Raw genomic sequence first — 22,355 nt, 5'->3', positions numbered from 1 at the left:
ACCTTGCAGCTGGTATTTATTTGGGTTACAGAAAGCTCTATGCAGGATCTCACAAGGCAGGATCACCTAAGCTACTCCTTTAATGTTTGTCTAACCCGTTTTTAAGAACCTCTTGTGATGGAAACTCCACAGGATCTAGGGCAATCCATTTTAGTAAAGAATTTTTCTATTCCCTGTTAAGTAGGGGACAGTGGAAGAAGCTGATTAAGGACAACAGTTAAAAGAACAGTGGAAAGTAATTTAAATTCAATATATTTTTATTCTTTGTAAATACAATGAGTACAACTTTTTAACTTCACAAATCGGTTAATCCACTTTGTACAGGAAAAGTTTTACTCATTCTATGATAGTTCAAGTGCTGATCTTTCTCAGTGCTAGTTTCTAATAACAAATCAAATTTTGAAAAGTACAGCAGCTATCTTTAAATGTTTTTTTTCTACATTTTTCATACATCAAATAAGCAGCTTATAACGTTCGTGTGTGTGAGAGGGTGTAGGCGAACAAGGCTTCAAAATTAGAACCTGGAGATTTCTAAAAAGGCATTGGAGACTTTTGGAAATAGTTAGCAGTGTATCAGTCAACAGCCTTTATTTCTTTGAAATAAAATTCCTTCCATGGATTTTTTTATAGTCATTTCATTTCTCTGCACATTTAATCAACAAAGAGTTTGGCCACCGTTGCCTTTGGTTTCAGCACTGTGCCAGCGGGACAGCCAGCAGATCACTGAAGCGGTCATCTCCATTGTATTTGGTTTTGCTGTTTTAGTCTTCCTTTCTTGTGTTGTCTCTTTTCAGGTGTGTGTGTGTATGTGTGTGTGTGAGTGTATGTCCGTGTGTGTGGAAGAAGGAGGGAAGGTCGGGGAGGAAATGTATAAAGCTCTTCTGTCTTTGAGATGTTAACCGAACAAATTGTGGTGACATCCGCGTCAAAGATCACCAGTTCATTTTGTAGGAAGAATGGAGCTGCCGTCATAAGCTACCTTTTAATCAGTTCTGAAGGCCACTTCATGATGTATTATAGCAGAAGCAATGTTTTGGTAACTTGATCTCAAATGTTGCCTATCATATTAAAAACACTTTCCCAACATAGGCTACTTTTAAAACAATTCTGAAGGCCACCACATCTTGTGTTACAACAGAAGCCAAGTTTGGTCACCCGGTTCCAAATACTGAACAACCTAAAGTACCTTCTTTCACATTTTGTCTCAGATCTGCCAGTTAAATGAGAGAATAGCAGAGTCTTTGTTAACTATGACTGGCATATGAATTGCCTCCATCCTGTAGTAACAGGAATAGCAGCCAAATTCCAACCACTTTCACTTTTTCTATAGAACAAAGCATTCTCTCCATGATCTAAATCACTCTGTTCAGAGCAGCAGAATCATATCTACTGGGGTATTTTTTTGTCAATGAGTTTAAGGACTAAACATTCCCAGGCTTATGCTTCCTGTAGATTTTGTTAGTTGAGGCTTATTCTCCATAGATAGAAGTTCTTCTCAGACTGTCCATCCTGATTGTTTATTTTAAGGTAATTTATATGTCACTGGATTTGTACATATCTGAAAGCAGTCTTGTGATTGGTACATTCCCAATGGTCTTTTTGAAAAACACTTCTTCTATTGTAGATGGACTAATTGAACGTAAAGCTGGTAAAAGCAATAGAAGTTTTCCAAAACGACAGGGTTGCGTGGGGTACCTGGGAGACAGAGAGAAAAAGAATTTTGTTGAAATTTTAAAGCATTTTTTCGAAGGAAGAACTTTATTTTACAGAAAAAGACCAATATTTGCTGAATTGCGCAATGGTGGCGGTGCTAACCTGTGTGTCCCAGTTTGAGACAAATTTGGGAGGAAATCCCATAACCTCTACCTAAGGGCAGTCTGCAAGGTCTGGAATGACTCAGAATCTAGTGGGATACTTGTGTCCCCCCAGGACACTGTGCCAAAACCCTGTGTTTTGTACTAGTGTGAGCAAGAAGGTTGACTCCAAGGAAAACTCTGGGGCAGTCAGCAGAATATAGGACAAGGTTTCTGAGTTTTGTTTAGCTCCTTTGTTCATTCCCCTAGAGCAGTAGCAATACAAAAACTGGACCTGCTCTGATGTGTCCCTCACACAGCAATGTTCTCAGTGCAGTTCAGGGAAGAGCTTGACTTGCAGTAACTACCCTGTTTTTTGAAGTACAGCTTAAGACTAGCTGGATTGTCATGGTAATCACTTTACCCCCTTTTGGTTAGCAGATATACTGAATACCAATTGACATTTGTAAGGAAAGTTTTTGTTAAAGAAGCTGTGTTTTTCCCCAGGTAATGTGTGTATGGGATGTTTTCCATCCTTTCTCCCAGCTTTCGAAGCCAAAACAGCATAGGATGTGTATTTCTAGCTGTGCTTATGCTGTCTTTATAACAGTGATTCTCAAACTTCTGCTTACAAAAGTTTTCTCCCTAAATCTTTTATCCTTAAAGAAAAGTGTAGTGTTTGGAGAAACATGCTGCTTCTCCAGATTGCCCTCCCTTGCATCATGTTGAGAGTGACTCCACTGGGATCAAAGGGGTGATACTGCAGTGACATTGGCAGGAGGGTAAATTCAAGCCTAAGGATGAAACACACAAGCTGAAAGCCCTCTCACAATGGAGTCTGAGTCAGTGGACTGCACTTTTCCTTTGTAAGGAATTGTTTACAAAGGGTATTGTTTACAGTATACAACGGCTAGCACAGTATCTAAATACTTCCAGCAACACAGAAATGCTGTGGAAATGTTGTTCTCTTGGAAGGGAAGCTGTGGCTATGTATTCTTTCCTGGCTTCTCTCTTCAACAGGCCCTATCTCACTTAAGGACTCCAGAGAGCAATCTTCATGGAAAAGGCCTTCCTTAAGAACAGGAAGAGACTGCTATGCAGCAGTTCCTCTTTTTGCTCTGAAGCAGCCATAACTGGATGGAATTTGCATTTTTACTCCCATCCCCAGTGCAGGCTATTCCCTGTAGACTAATAGAAGTGCTTCAGAGACTGCTGCCATTTAATCTCTGATACTGATAGGACTTCTGCCTGACAGGCAATCAAAGCTTCAGAGGGAAAAAATGGTATAAAAGTTCCTCTTCCACTGCTCCATCTCTGTTTTAGTCTCATGGACCTCCACTGCAACTAAAGGACTTCGCTCTGGCGCCACAGTGGGATTCACAAGTTCATTTGAACCTGAGCACAAACTCTAGGCAGCATCTTGGAAGAGCCACTTAAGTTCCTTATGTCCTGATTTCTGTGTCTGCGAAATGGAGGAGATTATATGGGAACTGGAGATTCCCATAGTGGGTGAAAGGCACTCATACTGCTCTGAGACGCGATTTTTTGAGTATCACTTTTAGTGATATTTGATTGAATAAAATGTAGAGGAAAATTTAGGCCTCTGAGCTGAAAAGTATTGCACAGCTGGTATCACTTCCCAGAGGAGAAGCTTTCCTTTTAACACTTTTCTATTTGTTTAAAAACTCTGAGGTGCTGGAGCACACCCAAAGAGGAGCAACGAAGCTGGTAAGGGTCTAGAGCAACAGCTAAGGGAGTTGGGGTTATTCCATCTGAAGAAAAAGACGGCAGGGGGAGGCTTTATCACTCTCTACCTGAAATGAAATTGTAGCGACATGGGTTTTGGTCCCTGCTCCCAGTCACAAGCAATAAGACAAGAGGAAATGGCTTCATGTTGCACCAATGGAGATTTAGTTTGAATATTGGGAAAAATATCTTTCCCAAAAAGGTTGTCAAGCATTGGAACAGGCTGCACAGGGAAGTGGTGGAGTCATCATCCCTGGAGGTATTTAAAACACATGTAGATGTGGCACTTGGGAACATGATTTAATGACGGACTTGACAGAGTTAATGGTTGAACCGGATGATTTTGAGGATCCTTTCCAACATTTTCTATGGTTCTATTTCATCAGGAAATGCCAAACCCCAGCAGGCTGACAGCCAATCTATACTCTCCATAGCAGCTTGGTCCCCACTTCAGTCTGTGCAAATGCCACCTTCCGTGCAACGAGAGGAGGATGTTAGCCCTACACCTGCCAGAAGCATTGACAGATGACACCACTGACCTGGTATGAATGTAGCTGTTCAGAGTGAGCTGGGCTTCGTCTTGAAGGGCTGCTATGGCAGCAGCATTTCGGAAACTCCTCAGTTCAGAACCACTGTGTGTGGGCACTGGAAAGCAGATCAGTTACTAGTTCAGCTTGACTCTTGGGTGGATCAAAACAGTTCAGCTAGTGCTATCAATGGAAATTAAATGTTCCCATTAGTTCCCCAGCACTCCACTGTCAGCCCTTTCAAAATGCAGCAATGACTATTGGAATTCAATGTTGGAAAACCTACTGGGAGATACAAAGCTATGCCTGGTTTAAAACATCATTTTCACTTTAAAGCAGCAACCACATAGTTATCAGCCCAGACAAACGAGAGATCCTTTCTGCTTACCAGCTTTAAAAGTGACAATGCATTTGAGACAGGCAAATTCAGTAGCATCTAGCCGAAGTTGTCTAAATCTAGCCACAACCTCCTGTAAAGCCTGTATTTCTGAAATAATTTTATTCAGCTTCTGAGAATCTGTATTGTCACCGTTCATGCCTGAAACAGAAACAGATGAAATAAATAATATTAAAGGCATTTGCTTTATTTTATATTGATTTCTGACAAAATCCTCTGTATCAATGTCCTCTCTATTGTCACACTTGTCTATCTGGTTCCATGTAAACTGACTATATTGTATGAAAGTTAATATAAAATCTTCTCTTGGATGATAACAAACACAGTAATTTGCATTTAAATGACAATTCAAGCAGTCATGAATACAACAAAACAACATTATTTGCATTTAAATATAGATTTATAAATGACAGGTATGCTCTATTGTTCAGTAAGAATTTGTTATTCTTTACATGTTGTTCTTTTTTCAGTAATGTATTTTTATGGTAATTTTTGTAACAAAGTCATTAAATTGTGCAATTCTTACCAGATACAGCCAGTAGAGTGTTAGCATCAACTGGAATGGCCCATTGTGCTATTCCTAGAACAAACAGTTCTCTCCAAGCATCTTCCAAAAGCATCAGCTGTCATACAATAGATGTACAATATAACATAGTGTATAATTTATAGATTTATAAACAATTTAAATATGTAAATTTCTGTTATTTTAAAAACTACTTTAAATGCCTGTCATGGTATTTCCCCCACAGCATTCATTAACTCTTCTCTTAGCCTTTTGAGAAGGTGTCTAGAAATAAGTCTATGCATTGTAGAAAAACACTGAGGGTTGGCTCGCTGTGCACCATGTTGTGGACCAAAAGGGAAGAGAAAGAGAGTGAGAACTCTTTTTCCCAGAGCATTTGCTCACAACATGAACATACTTGCTTTCTCAGCATGGTATGGGTTCTCTTCTCCTCCCCCTCAGCACTTATGCAGCTGTTCTAGGACAGGTTGGATGAGTGCTTTCTTCTTGCTCTCTGGGGATTACACTCCTTTCCATCAGGAAGGGAGAATTTTGTGAAGAAAAGCCTGGATAACATCCTGCATCGGTGTAGGGAGCAGTGCTTTAGGGCACACATCCATCTTATAACCCCTTTCTTACTAAGCCAGTCTCTAGATCTGTCAAGCACAGCATCTGGACACACAAACAATTTTTCAGTGTCACATACATGTTTTTCTGCTTTTTTGCTTAAAATCACTCAGAAATTCCAGGCACTAAGAGCTGTTTCCTTTCAGAGATTCAAATATCCAGGCACCTACACTGACAGCATTGCTAGTTCTCTGCAGCTTTTGCACATTGCATGGCTGTATGGAGGATGTGTTTTTCTCTGTTTTCTCTCAGGCAATGCTTGTGATTTCCCTGAAGAGGCAGTGGTGCATCTGAAGAGGAGACAAGACTTCTGGAAATGCAGATTGTCAAAGCCAGAACAGACATCTATACATCTAGATTGTTAGCCCAGACCAACTCTTAAGAGAGGTTTGGAGGACCTCTGGTTCAGCTGAAGTTCATAGCAAAAGGGATGTGGTGGTGTGTACATGTTGCTGGGACCTTGTGTCACACAATAGGGTGGGAGAGGTTTGAAGGGCTCAGAAGGTATCTTCCAGCAGCAGCTCCATGCAGTAAAAGCAGATTGCCCAAAACTCAAGCAGAAAAAAAATGAAGCCACCAAACCAAACCCCAAAACCTGCAATCATTAATATTGCTATGGTCCCTGAAATTATCAGCAGCTTAGCTTCTTAGGAAAAGAGGAAGGAGGATATTTTAAGTATGTAAAGAGTCAGTAAAGAAGAACAAAGTAAAAAAAGATGCTGTACAAAATTAATAATGATATCCTTGGAATCAGATATGTGAAAACAGTAAGTGTTGCAGAAAGCATCAGTAAAAGCAAATCTTTCATCTATGTGCAAACTCTTAGCAATATTGCTGTTCAGGACAGTGCTACCTGTTGCCAACCACTAGGACATGAACCAATGGACAGAAACTGCACAGGAAATTCCACCTGAATATGAGGAAAAACTTTACTGTGCACCAAGCACTGGAACAGGTTACCCAAAGTGATTGTGTGGAGTCTCCTTCACTGGAGATATTCAAGAACTGCCTGGACACAGTCCTGTGCCATGTGCTCTGGGATGACCCTGCTTGAGCAGGGAGGTCGGACCGGATGTAATCCCTTCCAACCTGACCCCTCCTGTGATTCCATGATTACAAGTTTTAAACCACCCTGTTCCAATCTGAATGGAAGGAAGAATTCTGTCTCTGTTCTCAACTTTTCACAGCAGCATTATGTCCATTTTATGCCTTTCTGCCCTGTGTGCTTTGCAGAATTTCTCCATAATCTAAGGAAATCGTGACAGGAAGGTACTCGTGTCTCTGCATACAGTTGCTGTTTGGAACATTTACATTGGATTTTACAGTACCAAAACCTGCCCAGATTATTGCCTGAAATGGAGATGGGGAGGGGTTGCTGTGTCTAGAGTGTGGTGCCCATCTCAGCTTTCTTCTGAGAGCAGATGAATCTACTCTTAAGTTTCCTAACCACTGCAGTCTGCAAACCCAGCCCCTCCTCTGGATAATTCCACCTGATGGATGCACAGGTGTCTGTGTGACATAGGAAATGATTTGCCAGCCTTTCATTTGCTTTTGTAAAACTTCTTTTGTCATTCATTCATGCAGATACAATGGTAATGAATGCTGGTTCCTGGAAGATATCAATTTCATATTTTCTTTCCCACCGAGTTTTAAAGTTAGAAGACTTTAGAAATAAGAGACTATTCCAATAGCTAACCCTTTCTTCATGCCTATGCATAAGTCTGTAAAACCACCAATTAAAATAATTCATGTTGAAGTCATACTCAGCCCTCGTTCTTCAAAGAATCAACAAACACCAGGCTTTCTGAATAACTGGTTTTGCTTCTTAACCAACCCCATCCTTAGTGTGACCTTTTGTTGGTGACCTGCATTGGGCCAGCCTGTCTCACAGATAACGTGGGCAGGTGCAGGCCAGCAGAACTAGAAGCATGACATTTTTTGTTGTGTGGTTTCTGGTTATGATGGAGTTATCTGTATGAATGTAGGGAAGGGACACAGCCCCTGTTTTACCAGAGGTACGCAGTGCAGCAATGCTCAGACTTGTGTTTTATCAGCAAATTGGTTTCTATTTATTTCCCTGCCTTCAAGATAAAACCACCCCAGAGTCCTGAAATTACAGTGCACTTGCCTTTTCAGAAGAACACCAAAAAAAAGCAAAATTCAGGAAGAGATTTTAGTCTCTCCTCAGCCAGATGTCAGGGATACCAAAAGAGAAATGCAGACATTTACAGCTGGGCCATTGTCAAATTAAATAAAGCAATAGCAATGTTATAAAAATCAACTGTATGATTATTCATGAAATAAGGTGATTAAAATCAGAATTATTTCTTCTCCAGCTCTCCTAAGTATGACAGAAGAATCATGCAGAAAGACACAAATCAAAGCTTTTGAGCTAAGCAGCTCTGAGTTTTGAGGAAGCTGACTTGCAATGAGGTACAGCAAGTGAGAGTGATATTAAGGAAAGGCTGAGTTCCTAAAGTTATTCTCTAAGATTAGTCCCTGCTATGAAAGTGAAAGAGGTAGTGGGTCATTTAATGGGAGCACTGTGGTGTCCATGGTAGATAAACAGGCCGTGCTGTTTGAGGCATACTTGATCACATGCCATGGGGATTTCCCCTGCTCCCACACCCTGGTGCCACCTCCTCCTCCGCACACTAACAGAGATGATACTGTGGGAAATGCCTCCCTATTGTGTCAGCTAAACCCTTTGCCTAGGGAGCCTCCTGTGGACATCACTGGTCTAGAGATGGACTCAGTCTCCTCCTGTGTGCTGGGGCTGCTGCTGGAGCAGCTCACCTGCTTCTCGTCCCTGGCACTTGAGCCCGTTTCTTTGGTTGCTCACTGTGACAGACCCAGTGTTCCGCAGGACTAGTGGCAGCAGAAGACAGGATTAGAGAGCAGCAGGATGCCACACTGGGATTGTTGCCTTCCTACTGGCATGTGTGACCTTCCAGGCCCTGTCCCATCACTCCTCTCACCCTCACTGTGTAGCAGGACTGCAGGTGGAGCTGAGCAGCATTCCTCTTTATCTAATTTCACAACAAGGATTTCAAAACATAGGTTTGGTGCTAGAAAATGAGCATTTTTATATACCTTAGCTTTATAACACATTGTGACCATCATTATTTACCTTTAGATTGAAAACACTATTGGTTTCCTAGTAAGCTCTTTTCTTTTAGTTCAAAATACATATTTGCATATCAGCTGTAACACTTGTAATGTGCTTCTGGGGAGAGGAATTAGTTTCTCTGACAACTGCTATGTAACATCTATCTATGGCACAGCTTTTCTAGTTACCATTTTGGTAAATGAGCTCAATCATATCAAAGTATTAGAGGTCTTTTTTGATTGGAGCTTTGTGTAGATTTCCACCCTTCCATTTTACAATTATCTGATTACTTTTTTAAAAATTGGTGCATTATACAAAGCACACTGAGTTCTCATCAAGAATCAAGTCATTAAGAAATTGTTTCATCTTGTACGGTTCACCTACGATTTACTTGAGGCAAAGGCAAATTACCATAGAGGAAAACAAAACATATTAGGGAAGATTTTAATTAATGGTAAAAAATATTGGGTGGTGGCCAAATACTGCTTCCACCATGTTGATGTAATTGTAAGCCAAGGTGAATAAGGAAAAATGTTGGCTGTGTAAACAGTTGAGAGGAGAAAAGAAGAGGAGGAGTAGGAGAAAGGAAGAGGAGAATGAGGGGACTGGGAGGAGGAGGAAGAACTGGTAGAGGATGAGAAGGAGGAGAACAGGTCTTCAGAAACAGCCTCAGTCATATCCTGAGACCATAAACTGAACTAAGCATTTCTCATCCCAAAATAGCAAAGTGAGATAGTGTTCCCCATTTTATGGAAGGAAAAGTTGTCCTACAAGTAGAAAAGCAGTTTGGGCATGCTACATTTGGTCTGCAGCGCAGTGATTTCTCCTCTAGCACTTGTCCTTCTATAATATTTGTTTTATGTTAGATTTCTTTTTCCTGGCTTGATTTTCACTTGTTTCATGAGATAAAAGTTGGAGGAAAGCCGTTTCTAAATCACTGCCTGGTTTTCAGGGACAGACTGAAACTCTGCACTGAACTTCAGGGCTGCTGAAGTCCATTACGGATTTCAAGGTCTAGGGCTGGAAGTTTGGGACCCAATGTGAAGTCTGAGCCTTCTTTAACAGGCAGGCCAGGCCGATGCCACTCCTGCTGCCAGTGCCTTACCTGGTCTTGTAAGGACAAGGTGGAGAAGGCTGGGACACTTTTGGCCCACTTGATGCTCATGAACAGAAGTCTGGCTGCTGACTCGCAGACGGATTCAGTGGCCACTTCGTAGAGATACATGGGGGTACCGTTGACTTCATGTGGGTACTAATGTCAAAGAGAAAATAAAGCCATTTCATGCCATGTCACCAAGGCAGCCTGGTCTTCCTCCCCCCTACATTCAGTGTTCCTGCTCATGCCCAATACAGAGTGTGCACTCTCGTGTTCTGCAAGCAGAGGGCATTGCTTGCAGTGGGTTCACTCCAAACTGCTCCTTGCTGCTCATCCATGTGGATGAACTGTACTAGTTCAGAGCAGGAAGTTGAAAGGAGAATGAAATTATTACATCAGGGGGGAAAAAGTGTATCAAAATATTGTGTCATGCTTTACTCTGTTACACAATAGCACACCTCTTGATAGCAGAGTTAGAAGAATAAAAATTTGATTAACAACATGTAGTTTGTAACCTTTCTTCAGAAGCTGATTTAGCATTCCAGCCCTGCTCAGCAAAGCAGTAAATATTAATTTAGCCTAAACCTTCATCTTGTTCCCTGACTGCAACAGGTTGTTAATAGATGCACAGAGCTAGGCAAAACTATCTAGAGGCTGTGTAGGGTTTGAATGGAGTTATGTTTTCAAGTGTGTGCGACATATTCTTGCCAAATAATTTCTGATTCAACATTTTTCAAAATTACCACTTAAAACTGTATGTTGTGACCATGTTTATGTTATGACCAGCTCTGAAAATGCAGAACTATTTAAGAAAGTACTTAAAAAGTGCTCGTAGGTAGCTTGGCAGAACCCATCATAAGTGCTAAACAACATTTTGCAAATGGGCTAATGAAAATCATAGCCTTGCAGCTAATTCCTGTGCAGTTGAGGCCACAGCAGTGCTTGCACCGGGCTGCTTAGGAAACGTCACAGCCAAGAAGTGCAGAGAGCCAGCTTAGCCAAGTGTGGGGTTTGTGTCTGTGGGGACAAGCTGCAGGCTTTGGTCAGTACACAAAGTACTTTCTGAACTATACCACTGTGCAGATTGGCATTTCTCTGAAGAAAACTCATTCACAGGGACTGTATTCCTTGTGAAACAAGGTTTAAAACTGGATGGGCTCCATCCCATTTCTGCATCCATGAAGGTATAAGAATGTATGAGAGACAGGGTTTGTATGGAGCAGGTTACCCTCTGGTCCTGCTGCACATACCTTCTCCAGAAGGCATTGCACCTCATATCCTCACAGCTTTTAGGGATGTAACAAAACCCCACCACAACCCACAAAGTTTCAAGCCTTGCTGTTTGCCACGTCTATCCCAGAGGAAGGAAGGAGCCGACAGGTTGCAGGCACCTCAGCAGCAAGGTTTGCAGCCCGCCGGGGGCCAGGGCAGTGGCTGACCTTAGGGGTGGGCTGTGCCAGGCCCACCAGAGCCTGTCTCTCCGGGGTGCCGGTGACAGCGGCCAGCTCCAGGCCATGGGGCTCCAGCTGGGAGACGGCGGTGAAGAAGGCGGGCGCCGGCAGGGCGGCAGCGGGGAAGTGCGGGGCTCCGCCGCTCTCCTCCTTGTGCCCACGGAAGTAGAGAGCCACCTGCTTCCGTATCGTCGACGTCCGGGGGCCCCGCTCGTGCTGCACGGCTGTGGGGCATCAAAGAGAGGCGAGGGGGTCACCTCGGGGATCCGCACTGGGTGCCCCGCACCGCTCGACCGGGCTTTCCTCCCTCGCTGCCATTTTCTGAGGCCAGCCCCGTGCCCCACCCCGCCCGAGAGGTCTGGGGAGAAGCGTCTGAGGGCTGCCGCAGGATGGGAGGGTCATTAGTGGCCGGGCCAAGGAGACACCGGAGTGACACTGCGCTCCTCGGTTCAGAGCAGCTCCCTCCTGCCTCCCGGCCACCCCAGCCCCGGGAGAGGGGGGAGCAGGTACCATCTTTGTTCATGTTGACCTCCAAGCACTTCTTCAGCCGGCAGGCTCGGCACTGGTTCCTGTGCGTCTTGTCCACCGGGCAACCTCCCTGCAACACAGCCAGCCGTCGGGCCGGGGGCAGCAGCGCGCCCACCCCGCCGGCCCCGGGCTCTGGCCCCGCGGAGGGGCGGCCCCTGCGTGCGCCGGGCCGGGCCGGGCCGGGCCGGGCCAGGTGCTCGGCCCCGGGCCAGGGCGGGCCGGGCGGGGCGGGCCGGGGCCGCCTTCAGCACCCGAGACAGCGACGGCGGCGCCGCCCCCTCGGGGCTCCCCGCTACACCGCGCATCCCTCCGCGCTCCCAGGCTCGCATCCCCGCGGGGACGCTCCGGCAGTGGGAAGGAGAGAAGCCGGAGCAGGAAGGGGAAAAGCGGGGCTGCCTCCACCTGGGCGCGGGCACGACACGCCGGCTGTAAACCCACGGCTGTCCATCCCCTGGCTGTGCTGAGGCTTCCCCGGAGGCCGCCCCTCTCTGTCCTCCCATAGCCAGGCGGGGTGCTGGCTGTGCCCTCCCCACGCCCGCATCCTTCCTTCTCCCTGCGCATCTCCCCCATCCTCTCCGGGGGGCTGGGGCTGGGGGAAGTGCCGGGGGGAGGCGGGCTGGGGCACCCAGCGCCCGGCCTCGGGCCGGCACCCCCTGGGAAGGGAGGGTGAGGCTGCGTGGCTGCTGCATCTCGCTGCGGGTGTCTCTCTGCTGGTGGGGAAAGGGCAATGCGGGCCCCTAGGGAAATCCAGGGTAGCGAGTGCAGGCGGCGAGGGGGCTAGGCTGCGGCTGGTACCTGATTTCCTGATTTGCAAACATAGGTCCTATTCCTCCTGATGCTCCGCTTGAAAAATCCCGAGCACCCATCGCAGGCGTAAACCCCATAGTGCTTCCCGGAGCTGCGGTCCCCACACACTTTGCAAGGGATGTCTAAAATGCGACCTGAAAGCAGAGAAGCGAAAGAGGGAGAGAGAGAGCGCTCAGCAATCTGACCTCCGGAGGGATTAGCCCCAGAGCCGCAGTACAAGCAAATAATGAAGTGATTTTATAGCCAACTTTCTTTTCCTTGAGCAAGTGTCAGTTTTCTACAATGAGCATTATTCATGCCCCGCTAAGTTTATTTGGATCTTCTATAATCGCCAAGACCCATTTTGGAAGGGAAGATTACAGCAGCGGGAGCAGCAGTCTTGCCTGCAAGATGTGAGGATGAGGGGGGAGGGGAGGGAATTCGGGGGGTTTGGTGAGGGGGGGGATATGTGTTTCCCTCGCTTTCTGGCGCTCGGCAAACAGAGGACAGCACTTTCCCTGGGCAGGACAGCAGTCAGGAGACCGATGCACATAAGAAATCAAACCAAAACAAAATAAAATGACCGGGAAGCCAAGTAACCTCCTCTCCCCACTAGCAACCCTTGCGAAAGGGGGTTGATTTTCGCCGCAGAGAAGGCGTGCTATTTTCTTCACCCCAAAACCTGCATCAAAACTTTCTGTCTCCGTTTTGTGCACGGAGGAGTCAGCGGACCTGTGAGCCTGGCGGGCGGGCAGTGCCCCTCGGTCCCGCTCCGCTCCGCCTCGCCCGCAGCCCCCGCTCCGCCGGCCGCTGCTTTCGCACCGGCTTTGACTAGAATTGCAAATGCTCTCAGGGAGATGTAAAAACTCGTACACAGGCTACTGCAGCCCGGTTCAAGAAACCCGCCAAAATCCCGCTCAGCTTCTGCCTTTTCTCCGGTTTTTCCTTCTTTCTTCTGCTTTTTCTTTTTCTTTTCCTTTTCCTTTTTCTTTTTCTTTTTCTTTTTCTTTTTCTTTTTCTTTTTCTTTTTCTTTTTCTTTTTCTTTTTCTTTTTCTTTTTCTTTTTCTTTTTCTTTTTCTTTTTCTTTTTCTTTTTCTTTTTCTTTTTCTTTTTCTTTTTCTTTTTCTTTTTCTTTTTCTTTCTTCTTATTGTCGTTTTTCTCTTCCTTTCCCTTGTTTTCTTTATCTTTTTCCTTTTATTTTTTCTTTTCTTTTTCTTTTAGTTTTTCTTTTCCTTGTTTGTTTTTATTTTCTTTCCTTTCCTTGTTTTCTTTTTCTTTTTTCTTTTTTTCTCCTTTTAGTTTTTCTTTTTCTTTTTCTTGTTTTTTTCTCTTCTCTTCTCTTCTCTTCTCTTCTCTTCTCTTCTCTTCTCTTCTCTTCTCTTCTCTTCTCTTCTCTTCTCTTCTCTTCTCTTCTCTTCTCTTCTCTTCTCTTCTCTTCTCTTCTCTTCTCTTCTCTTCTCTTCTCTTCTCTTCTCTTCTCTTCTCTTCTCTTCTCTTTTTTCCCTCTGCCTCAAGCAGCCTTCCTCCCTTCTATCAGAACTTAAGTTAGAAATTCAGTCCCTCTCACCAAACCTTGATCTCCAAACTCTAATGGAGGGCTCTCGGGGCTACTATATTTGTTTGGAAGTTGTTCAGGGAGAGTCCCGGCTACGGGTGGGTGAGGATGAAGGCTGGAGAGGGAAAAGCGGCGGCGTGCGGAGCGGTGCTGGGGGGTGGGAAGGGGGCAATGGAAACAGGCCGCAGGGGCTCCTCTCGCTCCCTAGAGAATTTAGGACTCCGAGATACTTTCAGACATGTCTGCGCTAAGGCTCTAAGACAATGCCTGCTGGCAGACAATAGGGACATTAGATAAAGTGTTAACTTAATGATTTTGCCCATTGAAACTCGTTTGACTGCCTCCAATGAGCACAAGCTGCCAGCTTCTCCCCTAAATGAAACCCGACAGCTGCTATACACAACACGGCGAGAGGGACGGGGATTAGGTTAGGGACTGCGAGAGGGAGGGGTGGCGGAGGGAGGGAAGGTGGGAGGGGGGGAGAGAGGTTAAAGAATAGAAAACTTTTGCGCAATTAATAAGGAGCGCAGCTGAAGGATGCCCCCCCGCACCACTGCCTGCGAGCAAACCTCGGCTTTGGAGCTGCAGGTAGGCGCCCGTGAGGAGGGCTGAGGCCAAGGCACGGTTTCTGGGAGTGTGTAATTACAAGCCCTCCTTGCCACCTGCCTATTGGGGCACCAGTGACCCGTCAAAAAGTGTAGCATGGGAATTCGGATATCGCACAATGCAAACGGGGGAAAGCGCCCGACTTCCCTCTCCAGTCCTTAGCATCCACGGGGAGAGAGAGGATCCACACGCACGCACACAAAGGAGGAGGAGGGGCAGGCTGGGGGTGGGGGGAGAGACACTGGAGCGGTACGTGCAGCGGTGGAGCATCCCGGTGCCGGGCACCCCGTCCCACCGCCGCTCCCGGCGCCAAGAGCCCCGTCCGCTCCCCTTCCCGGGGCAGCGGGTCGGGGCTTCGGTGGTGCAGCCGGGCCCGCAGTGTGACCGCCACCCTCCCGGGGCACCGCAGCCACCGGGTCCCCGCTTCTCCGGCCGGCCTGAGCTGCGGGGCGGCCGGCTCTGCTCTGCCGGCGCTGAAGCCGGCCACTGGAGAAGAAAGAAACTTGCGTTAGTTTTCCCCACACAGATTTTAAGTTTGGGAGCCGCTTTGGAAAAAAAAGAAAAAAGAAAATCCTACGGACTATGCATGTACCTATCCACACCATGCACGTAAACATATGGCCCATATATTCCTCGCACGTCCCCGTATTCCTGCTATAAATCGCGAGCACCTGGAGCACCTCACCAAACGCACATAAGCGCGTTTCCAGCCGCCGGAGCAGCGTGGCCGCTCTGCTCAGCTCCGTGGGCCCCGGCGAGGCGGAGGACGGGGATGGGGGCACGGCGGAGGGAGCGGCTGGAGCCCCCCGCGTGGCGCCTTTGCGGGGCCGCCCCGTCCCGCCGAGCTCTGCCCACCCCCCTCCATCCCCCCAAACCCCCAGCACTGCCCCGCGGGGGCTGTTATGAGAAAACTTTCGTGCAGGACAAAATATGAAATAAGTAGACGGGTAAGAGGCAGGGCGGGGGGTGGGAAGGGAAAAATGTAAGCTTGACACGGGGTCATGCGATAACTGATTAACTCTGTTTAAAAGCGCTCCGGTTCCCCGAGGTACCGCTTCGTCTCAGAAGTTTTAGCGCTAAGAAAATGGGATTTCTGTTCAGCAGGGAAACCGTTTTGAACATCCCACGACAGGGGGTCCTTGGGGGCTTTTTTTGTGTGCCATAATTGCTTAAAGGATATATGGCAGCCCCGATTACTGTAATTACCATCAGAGGCTGTTGAAAGAAGTTAGTCTGGGCTCAGAGGACGGCGGGATGGGGTCTTGTTACCACCCAGGCAGACGTGGCAGCTGACATCGCCGGGCGCCCACCGGCGGGCAGAAAAGCCAAGCCGCAGTCCCCTTGCCCGGGAGCCCCTCAGGACCCCCGGGACGAGCGCCCAGGGCCCGGGACAGCTGCTCGGGCTTTTGCATGCGCTGCAGAGGCCGCCTGGGCTCGGGCCCCGGCGCTGAGCAGACCCAGCCTGCCCCCATCCCCGTGGGTTTGACTGAGTCGGGCGTGGGGGTCCCTTTCGGGAGGTCCCCAGGGGTCAGGGGGTCACCGGTGAAAGCAGCGGCGGTGGCCGGGGGTCGCTCAGCGCCCTGGGGCCGGAGGTGCGATCCAGCCTGGCGGATTTTCACCTCCGCAAAATGTCTCCGGGAGAAGCTCCGCCGCCCTTTGGGGACGACACTCCTCGGTCCTTCCCGACCTTTCCTGGTCACTCAGAAACCTGCCAGGAGCCCCGACAACGTCCCGGAGCGGCTGCCCACGGGCCCGATCCCGCTCCGGCTGCCTCACGGGCCCGATCCCGCTCCGGCTGCCTCACGCTTCCCGGGCAACCTAGGGAGCACAGCCGGCCGAAGCAGCCCCGGCCGCCGCAGGCTTTTTAGCCCCCATCCCCTTCGCCAGTTACTACCTTAGTACTTCCACTACATTTTTATTTTCTCCCTCTCGGGGCTGGGGTAAAAGGACGCCGCACTCAGCCCCACCGAGGAAGGGGACAAACGAGCGACGCCTCGGCGGCCGCAGCTCGGCCGCAGCTCCGGGGCTCCGCGCCGCCCGCCTCCTCCACGCGTGCCCTCCGCGCCTCGGCCCCCGACTGCCCCCGGCCCTCCCTCCCTCCCTCCCTCCTCCCAGGCTTCCCGGCCCCCGCGGACAAAGGGCGGACTCGGGTCAAAGTAATGGAAGGCAGCGGCGAGGCGAAGGCCGCGGTGCTGGCGGGGGGCGGCGGTGGCAGGTACCGCTGCGGTCCCTCCCGGCTTTGCCTCCCTCGGCCGCCGCTCCGCAAGCCCGGGAGCCTGTCGGAGCGCAGAGGAAATAGCTGTCCGATCCATCACTTGTCAGACATTAAATTGGATTGGGTATTTTTTCCCCCCTTTGTTACTGACTCCGTCCATATTACAAACTCCGAAAGTCCCGTTGGGATTATACGAATTGAGCCATTCTGTAAGAGCGGTTAGTCATGCTTTAAATTCCCCAGTTATGAGGTGCATGGATTTAGGATTAAGGAAAATGTGACTTTTAAGTTGTTTCTGCTTTCCTCGTTGCAGGATTATTTGTTGTAACTGGGAATGGTGTGCAAAGTATTGCATTTAAATCCTCCTTCGACTGAGTCGCTTACGCGATTCCGTGTAATTGAGTGACCGGAGTTTCAAACTCTTAAAAAGAAATTATTATGTGGCAGAAGATTGCATAAAGTCCGTGAGAAAACCAGCACGCTCCAACGCCGAAATGCCTTTTAAAACCAAACCTTCTCCCCTCCGCCCCAGCATCGGAGACCCGCAAGCAGCCGCGGGCGTCCCGGCGGGACCAGCCCCCTCCCCGCCGCCGGCGGAGCCGCCTCCCCGGGGGCTCGCTGCCCACGGGCTCCTGCCCCGGTTCCCGGCGCGGAAAGCCGGGGCACGCAGCTGGAAAGCGGCTTTCTGTAAGCCCCAGGCCCAAACTGCATCGGGGCAACTCCGAGCCTATATATTCGTTGCCACTCCGGTTGGAAATATACACTTCTTTTTCAATTGGGCGCGGGGTGTGGGGGGGTGCAAACCCAAGCCACAACCCCCCCTCCCCTTCCTCTCCCTCCCCTCCACCTCCCGCCCCCCAGGCCAGGCTGCAGCCGGCCTCGGAAAGGCTGCTCGAAGCCTCCACCGCGTTATTACCCACTTGTTGATCCCGCCGGCTTGCTCATGCTCGAAGCCCCCGGGAGTGGTTAAACTCGGGGCGAAGTGTCGGCTCCGGGGCGAGGCGGTGCGGCCCCCCCGGGGCCCCCCTGCTCGGCGGGGCAGGTGCCTCCCTTGGGTGCTCACTGCTGGCTCCGCCGCGGGGGCCGGCACATCCTCGCCGCGGCCCCGCTCCCCCAGCGATGTCCTCCCGAGGGACGGGGACACGCTGCGGGGACGCGGAAAGGTGGGGGGGAATAAAAAAAAAAAAAAAAAAAAGAAAGAAAAGCGGAGCAAAATTCAAACAAAAAAAAAAAAAAAAGAAAAAGAAAAAGAAAAAGAATAAAAAAACAACGAAGTGACCCAAAGTCGGAGGCCGCCGGCTGCCCCTCTGCGAGTAGATGCTCTCGGGACCCTGGGAGGGTGCTGAGGGTGCGACTGTGCTCGCCACCGCGCTCCTGGAAGGCAAGCGAGAGCCACAGCAGCCAGGACAACAATGAGGCGAAGGAGAAGGTAGGATAGGGAGCGGGGCTCTGCGCCGAGAGCCTCGGTGCAGCAAGCAGGGAGATCAGAGCCTGGAAAAATAATGGAAGGGGGGAAAAGGCGTCAGAGGAGGCAGTCTCTGCCTCTCAGAAACTGAATGGTATAAAAAGGGAAAGGTTTCCAGAAGTTCATTACACTGGCTGACTTCGCGCGTTGAGCTCAAGGCTTCGGCCCCTATAATATCGGCAGAGAGGCAGTGACAGGCAGCGGCGGGGAGGGGAGAGGGACGCCCCTTGCCCACTGAGCTTCCCTCGCTTTCCCCCCAACTCCTGCCGCCGCCTGACGTCAGCCCGCGCTGGCAAGGGGAGGGGGCAGGGAGGGGGTTAAATGCTAATGATATTAATGAACCCCCGAGCGGCTTCCACACAAAATGCAGCGGCTGCCGAGACGATTCCGCCTCCTCACTCGCCTTGTGCCCTCGCTGTCATAAAAAGGGACAGCTCCCACCACCCCCCGCAAAAAAAAAAAAAAAAAAAAAAAAAAAAAGAAGAAGAAGAAAAAAAAGGAAAAAAAAAGAAAAGAAAAGAGAAAAAAAAAAGCAGAAGACAAAAGGAAAAAAAGAAAGAACGGTTCAAGATCCCGTTTCTTTTGCATTTTCCCGTGCTGAGGTGAAGCCCGCCTGCGGTTCGCCCCTGCCCTTGCCCTTGCCCCGTCCCGGGCAGCGGCTGTGCTGGCAGCCGGCGGGGCCGGGCGGGGAGCGGCTCTGGGCTGCGAGCCGGGCCGGGCCGAGCCGGGCCGAACCTCCAGCATCTCCAGCCGGGGAGCCGGAGGCTGGCTCGGGGGGAGCAGGGCAGGCCGGCTCCTGGAGGCGCACAGCGGGCTGTGCTCCCGCTCCCCGGCGCCGGGACTTGTTGCACGGCGGCGGTGCGAGGAGCCAGCCCTTGCCCGGGGGAGCTGCTCCGACCCCCGGGCACCGCCGCCCTCGCTGCCCCTCAGCAGCTCGCCACCCCCGAGAGTGCCAGGAGCGCTGCCAGAGCCGCGGGGCAGGGGGGCGGCGAGGCACCAGAGCTGGGACCCTTTCTCAGCTGCGGTTTCCCCGAGAGGCTGCCGAGCTCTCCCGCTCCTGTCGGGAACGGAGAGCTGCTAGAGCAGCCGAAGGATGGTGAGAGGTGCTCATGTGGGGGGGAAGGAAAGACCGTCTCTCCTGCAGATGCAAGCTGGGGCTGGCAACGGCACCAGGGAGCAGGGGCGGCAGGTGCTGTCCCTCGGTCTCTGCTTTCTCGTCCCTGACACCCGCCTGAGGTGTTGATGCACCACGACTGACTTCACCCTTGTTGGCTGTGGTCATGGGGGAATGTGGTGTTCAGCCCAGTCCCAAACAGAATCCCCGTCCTCCCGCACTTCATATTTCATCCTTGTATCTTTCTATCTCAGATATGGGTGATTTCTCTTGTGCTGATAGCTTAACTGTGTGGCAGGGCTGCGTGGCTCTGGGCAGCACGGGAATCCCTGTGGCTTTCTGCTCTTTGCTCCCCACGAGAGCAGTTCATCCACAACACAGAAGGAAGCCTTGAACCAGGACAAGCCTGGTCCTGCCTAACACTGAGGGACACTGCCCAGAGGACTGGGAAGTTGCTCAGGGAGATTTCAGAAAGCAAAGAAACTGGTGGATTGGGGAATGCAGACAAATTCACTCCAAATCTGCTTCCAGGGAGGCAGGGAAAAGTTCACCTCCTTGAGCAACGTGAAAAGCAACAGGGAAGGAGATGCTACATTAGCAAGGTCTGAAGGCCAAAAAAAAGAGGATTAAATGGCAGCGGGACCCAGACCTGGCCCCGGGCATCCCCTGCTCTAGAGAAGGCAGATCTCCGGCCTTATAGCAGCCACAGATGTTTGTGTTGGAAACTCAAACCACCTCAAAAACACCGTGAAGGCTGATCAGACCATGTCCACAGGTTTCAGGTGCACCTGAGAGAGGCTGCTCTGGGTGAAGATAGGGCTTTCCCTCCCATGCACAGCATCAGGCTCTGCCAAGAGAAAAAGAAGGAGGTCTCAAACACCCCACCTCTCCACCCAAAACTCCACTATCATAACCCAGACACCCAAAGCTGGCTCTGCATGTGGGCTGGGGCTGCAGTTGCTATGGAGAGAGCAAACCATCCGTCCTCCCCTGTTCCCCAGGCTGTGCCTGGAATTGTTTTGTAAACCTGTACTGGCTAAGGTTTGCCCCTTGTCTCTTCAGAGCCTTTCCTGTGGTTTCTGTGATGGACAGAGATATCTCAGCCCTGAAAGTGAAGGCAGGGTGCATCTTCCAAGAGTACAGGGAAGACGTCACTCCTGCCTCCAGCTTTTCACTGCAGGTGCTATCAAAGCTATTTCCAGGGTCATTTGGTGGAAAAGTACTTCAGCTTCCAAAAGGTGAGAAATTATAGTTAACATTTAGCATTTGCAATGATTACCATTACTGCCATTTAATATTATTGTTCTGGTTTTTGATGGAGTAGTAGTTAATTTTCTTCATAGTAGCTGGCATGGTGCTGTGTTTGGGATTTAGGGTGAGAATAATATTGATAACACACTGATGTTTTAGTTGTTGCTGAGCAGTGCTTATACTAAGTCAAGGATTTTTCAGCTTCTCATACTGCCCTGCCAGAGAGAAGGCTGGGGGTGTGCAAGAAGATGGGAGGGGGTGCTGCTGACCCAAACTGGCCATAGGTATATCCCATATCATATGACATCATGCTGAACAAAAAGCTGGGGGGAGATGGTGAGAGGACTGGCTGGGCAGCACTCGGTGGTGAGCAATTGTCCATCACTTTCACTGTATATCCTTTCCCTTCCTTTTCTGCTCCTTAAAGCTGCCTTAATCTCAGCCCACAAGCTTTACCTTTGATTTTGATTCTCTCCCTTACCCCACTCTGCTGGCAGTGAATGAACGGCTGTATGGTGTTTAGCTGTCGGTTGGGTTAAACAGATTTTGTTTATTAAGCAGGCCTACATAGACAGAAGATATTAATGCAGCAGTGAAATTTACTGTCTCCTTGTGCTGCCTTGGATAAAACAGTTGTCAACCCTGCGACAGGAAATCACATGTGCTCCCTTTTGAGTGTATCTCCTTCAGGATTCTGGACTCTGATTACTGTTACATGGTGACATTTCTCAGCATTGTGCCTTGGTCTCTTGCCAGGTATCTTTTATTTTCTTGGAGTATTAGCAGCAATTAAAATCCAATGTGTGACCCATCTTCAAGTACAGCACTCCTTCTGCCTTTATCTTGCTTTTCTCCTCTGGTCTTTGGATAGGGAGCCAAAAGGTCTTCAGTCAATAAAAGGAAAAAAAGGAAAAAATGAGGAAGGTCAAGTGAAGAAAAAAATTCTGATGCCAGAGGTGTGTGGATATAGCAGCAGAATATATGGAAGTGCATTTTTCAGCTGTTTCTCTCAGCAGGAAGCAGGTGGCTAAGATCAGGCAAATCTAACATACCTGTTTTCTTGGGAAGGTGATAAGGTGGGCAAGAATGGAGCTATTTTCTCCTGGGAGGAGGAGCTGCTCTTGCTTTGGGATACTTGAGAAGTTATCTCCACTCCCCTCCTTTGGTGCATGTGCCAGGTGATATCCAGAGATGTCCCTTGGTGCCCTAGGCAGCCCTATGCAGGGAGCTGAGTACAGCAGCACCCTTGCTGCATAAATACCTTCAGGGTTTAGTTCCTTCAAATCACCCCAGAAACCTAAGGTGCTTTCCCTTCTTTGTAGGTCACAGCCGGTGTTTTTGCACCACCACCACAAATCCCTTTTCTGTACCCCCCTGCAGGCAGATGGGTGGGCAGCATCCCTGCGAAAGCTGCTGAAGGGACCATGCTGCTCCTTGGCTGTCCCACCACACTCCTGGTCTGTGACATGGCTCTGCTTGGTGCCCAGTTCAGGCTGCTCCCTGTGTGGAAATGCACTTATCAAGCTCTTTTATGGTACTGAGTTTTCCTTGCAAAGCCCCTGCCCCACGGATGTATCCCTGGGAG

At 49.3% G+C, this 22,355-nt stretch overlaps 1 protein-coding gene across 1 annotated transcript; it reads right to left on the bottom strand.

The window, feature by feature from the left end:
• Positions 1-239: 239 nt before the first annotated feature.
• Positions 240-18,145, bottom strand: NR2E1 (nuclear receptor subfamily 2 group E member 1). The gene is made up of 9 exons (XM_086876730.1): positions 17,861-18,145; positions 12,572-12,717; positions 11,759-11,846; positions 11,237-11,472; positions 9,807-9,953; positions 4,990-5,086; positions 4,455-4,604; positions 4,079-4,184; positions 240-1,695 (listed from the first exon to the last, which is right to left on the bottom strand). Exons 1-9 carry the CDS (start codon positions 17,883-17,885, stop codon positions 1,533-1,535), a joined length of 1,158 nt encoding a protein of 385 aa, XP_086732856.1. The 5' UTR covers positions 17,886-18,145; the 3' UTR covers positions 240-1,532.
• Positions 18,146-22,355: the final 4,210 nt, after the last annotated feature.

This window comes from Cyanistes caeruleus, chromosome 2 (genome assembly GCF_971803275.1).
Source record: "Cyanistes caeruleus chromosome 2, bCyaCae1.hap1.1, whole genome shotgun sequence".
Classification (NCBI taxonomy): Eukaryota; Metazoa; Chordata; class Aves; order Passeriformes; family Paridae; genus Cyanistes; species Cyanistes caeruleus.
This window is presented reverse-complemented; position numbering and strand designations above follow the sequence as displayed.

Coding starts and splice junctions, on each gene's coding strand:
- NR2E1 (XM_086876730.1), bottom strand. CDS start 17,885: ATGAGCAAGCCGGCGGGATCAACAA. Junction 12,718..17,860: donor CAAGCCGGCGGGATCAACAA/GTGGGTAATAAC, acceptor CTCTGCTTTCAG/GTCGCATTTTAGACATCCCT. Junction 9,954..11,236: donor TGGCACAGCCCACCCCTAAG/GTCAGCCACTGC, acceptor CTTTGACATTAG/TACCCACATGAAGTCAACGG.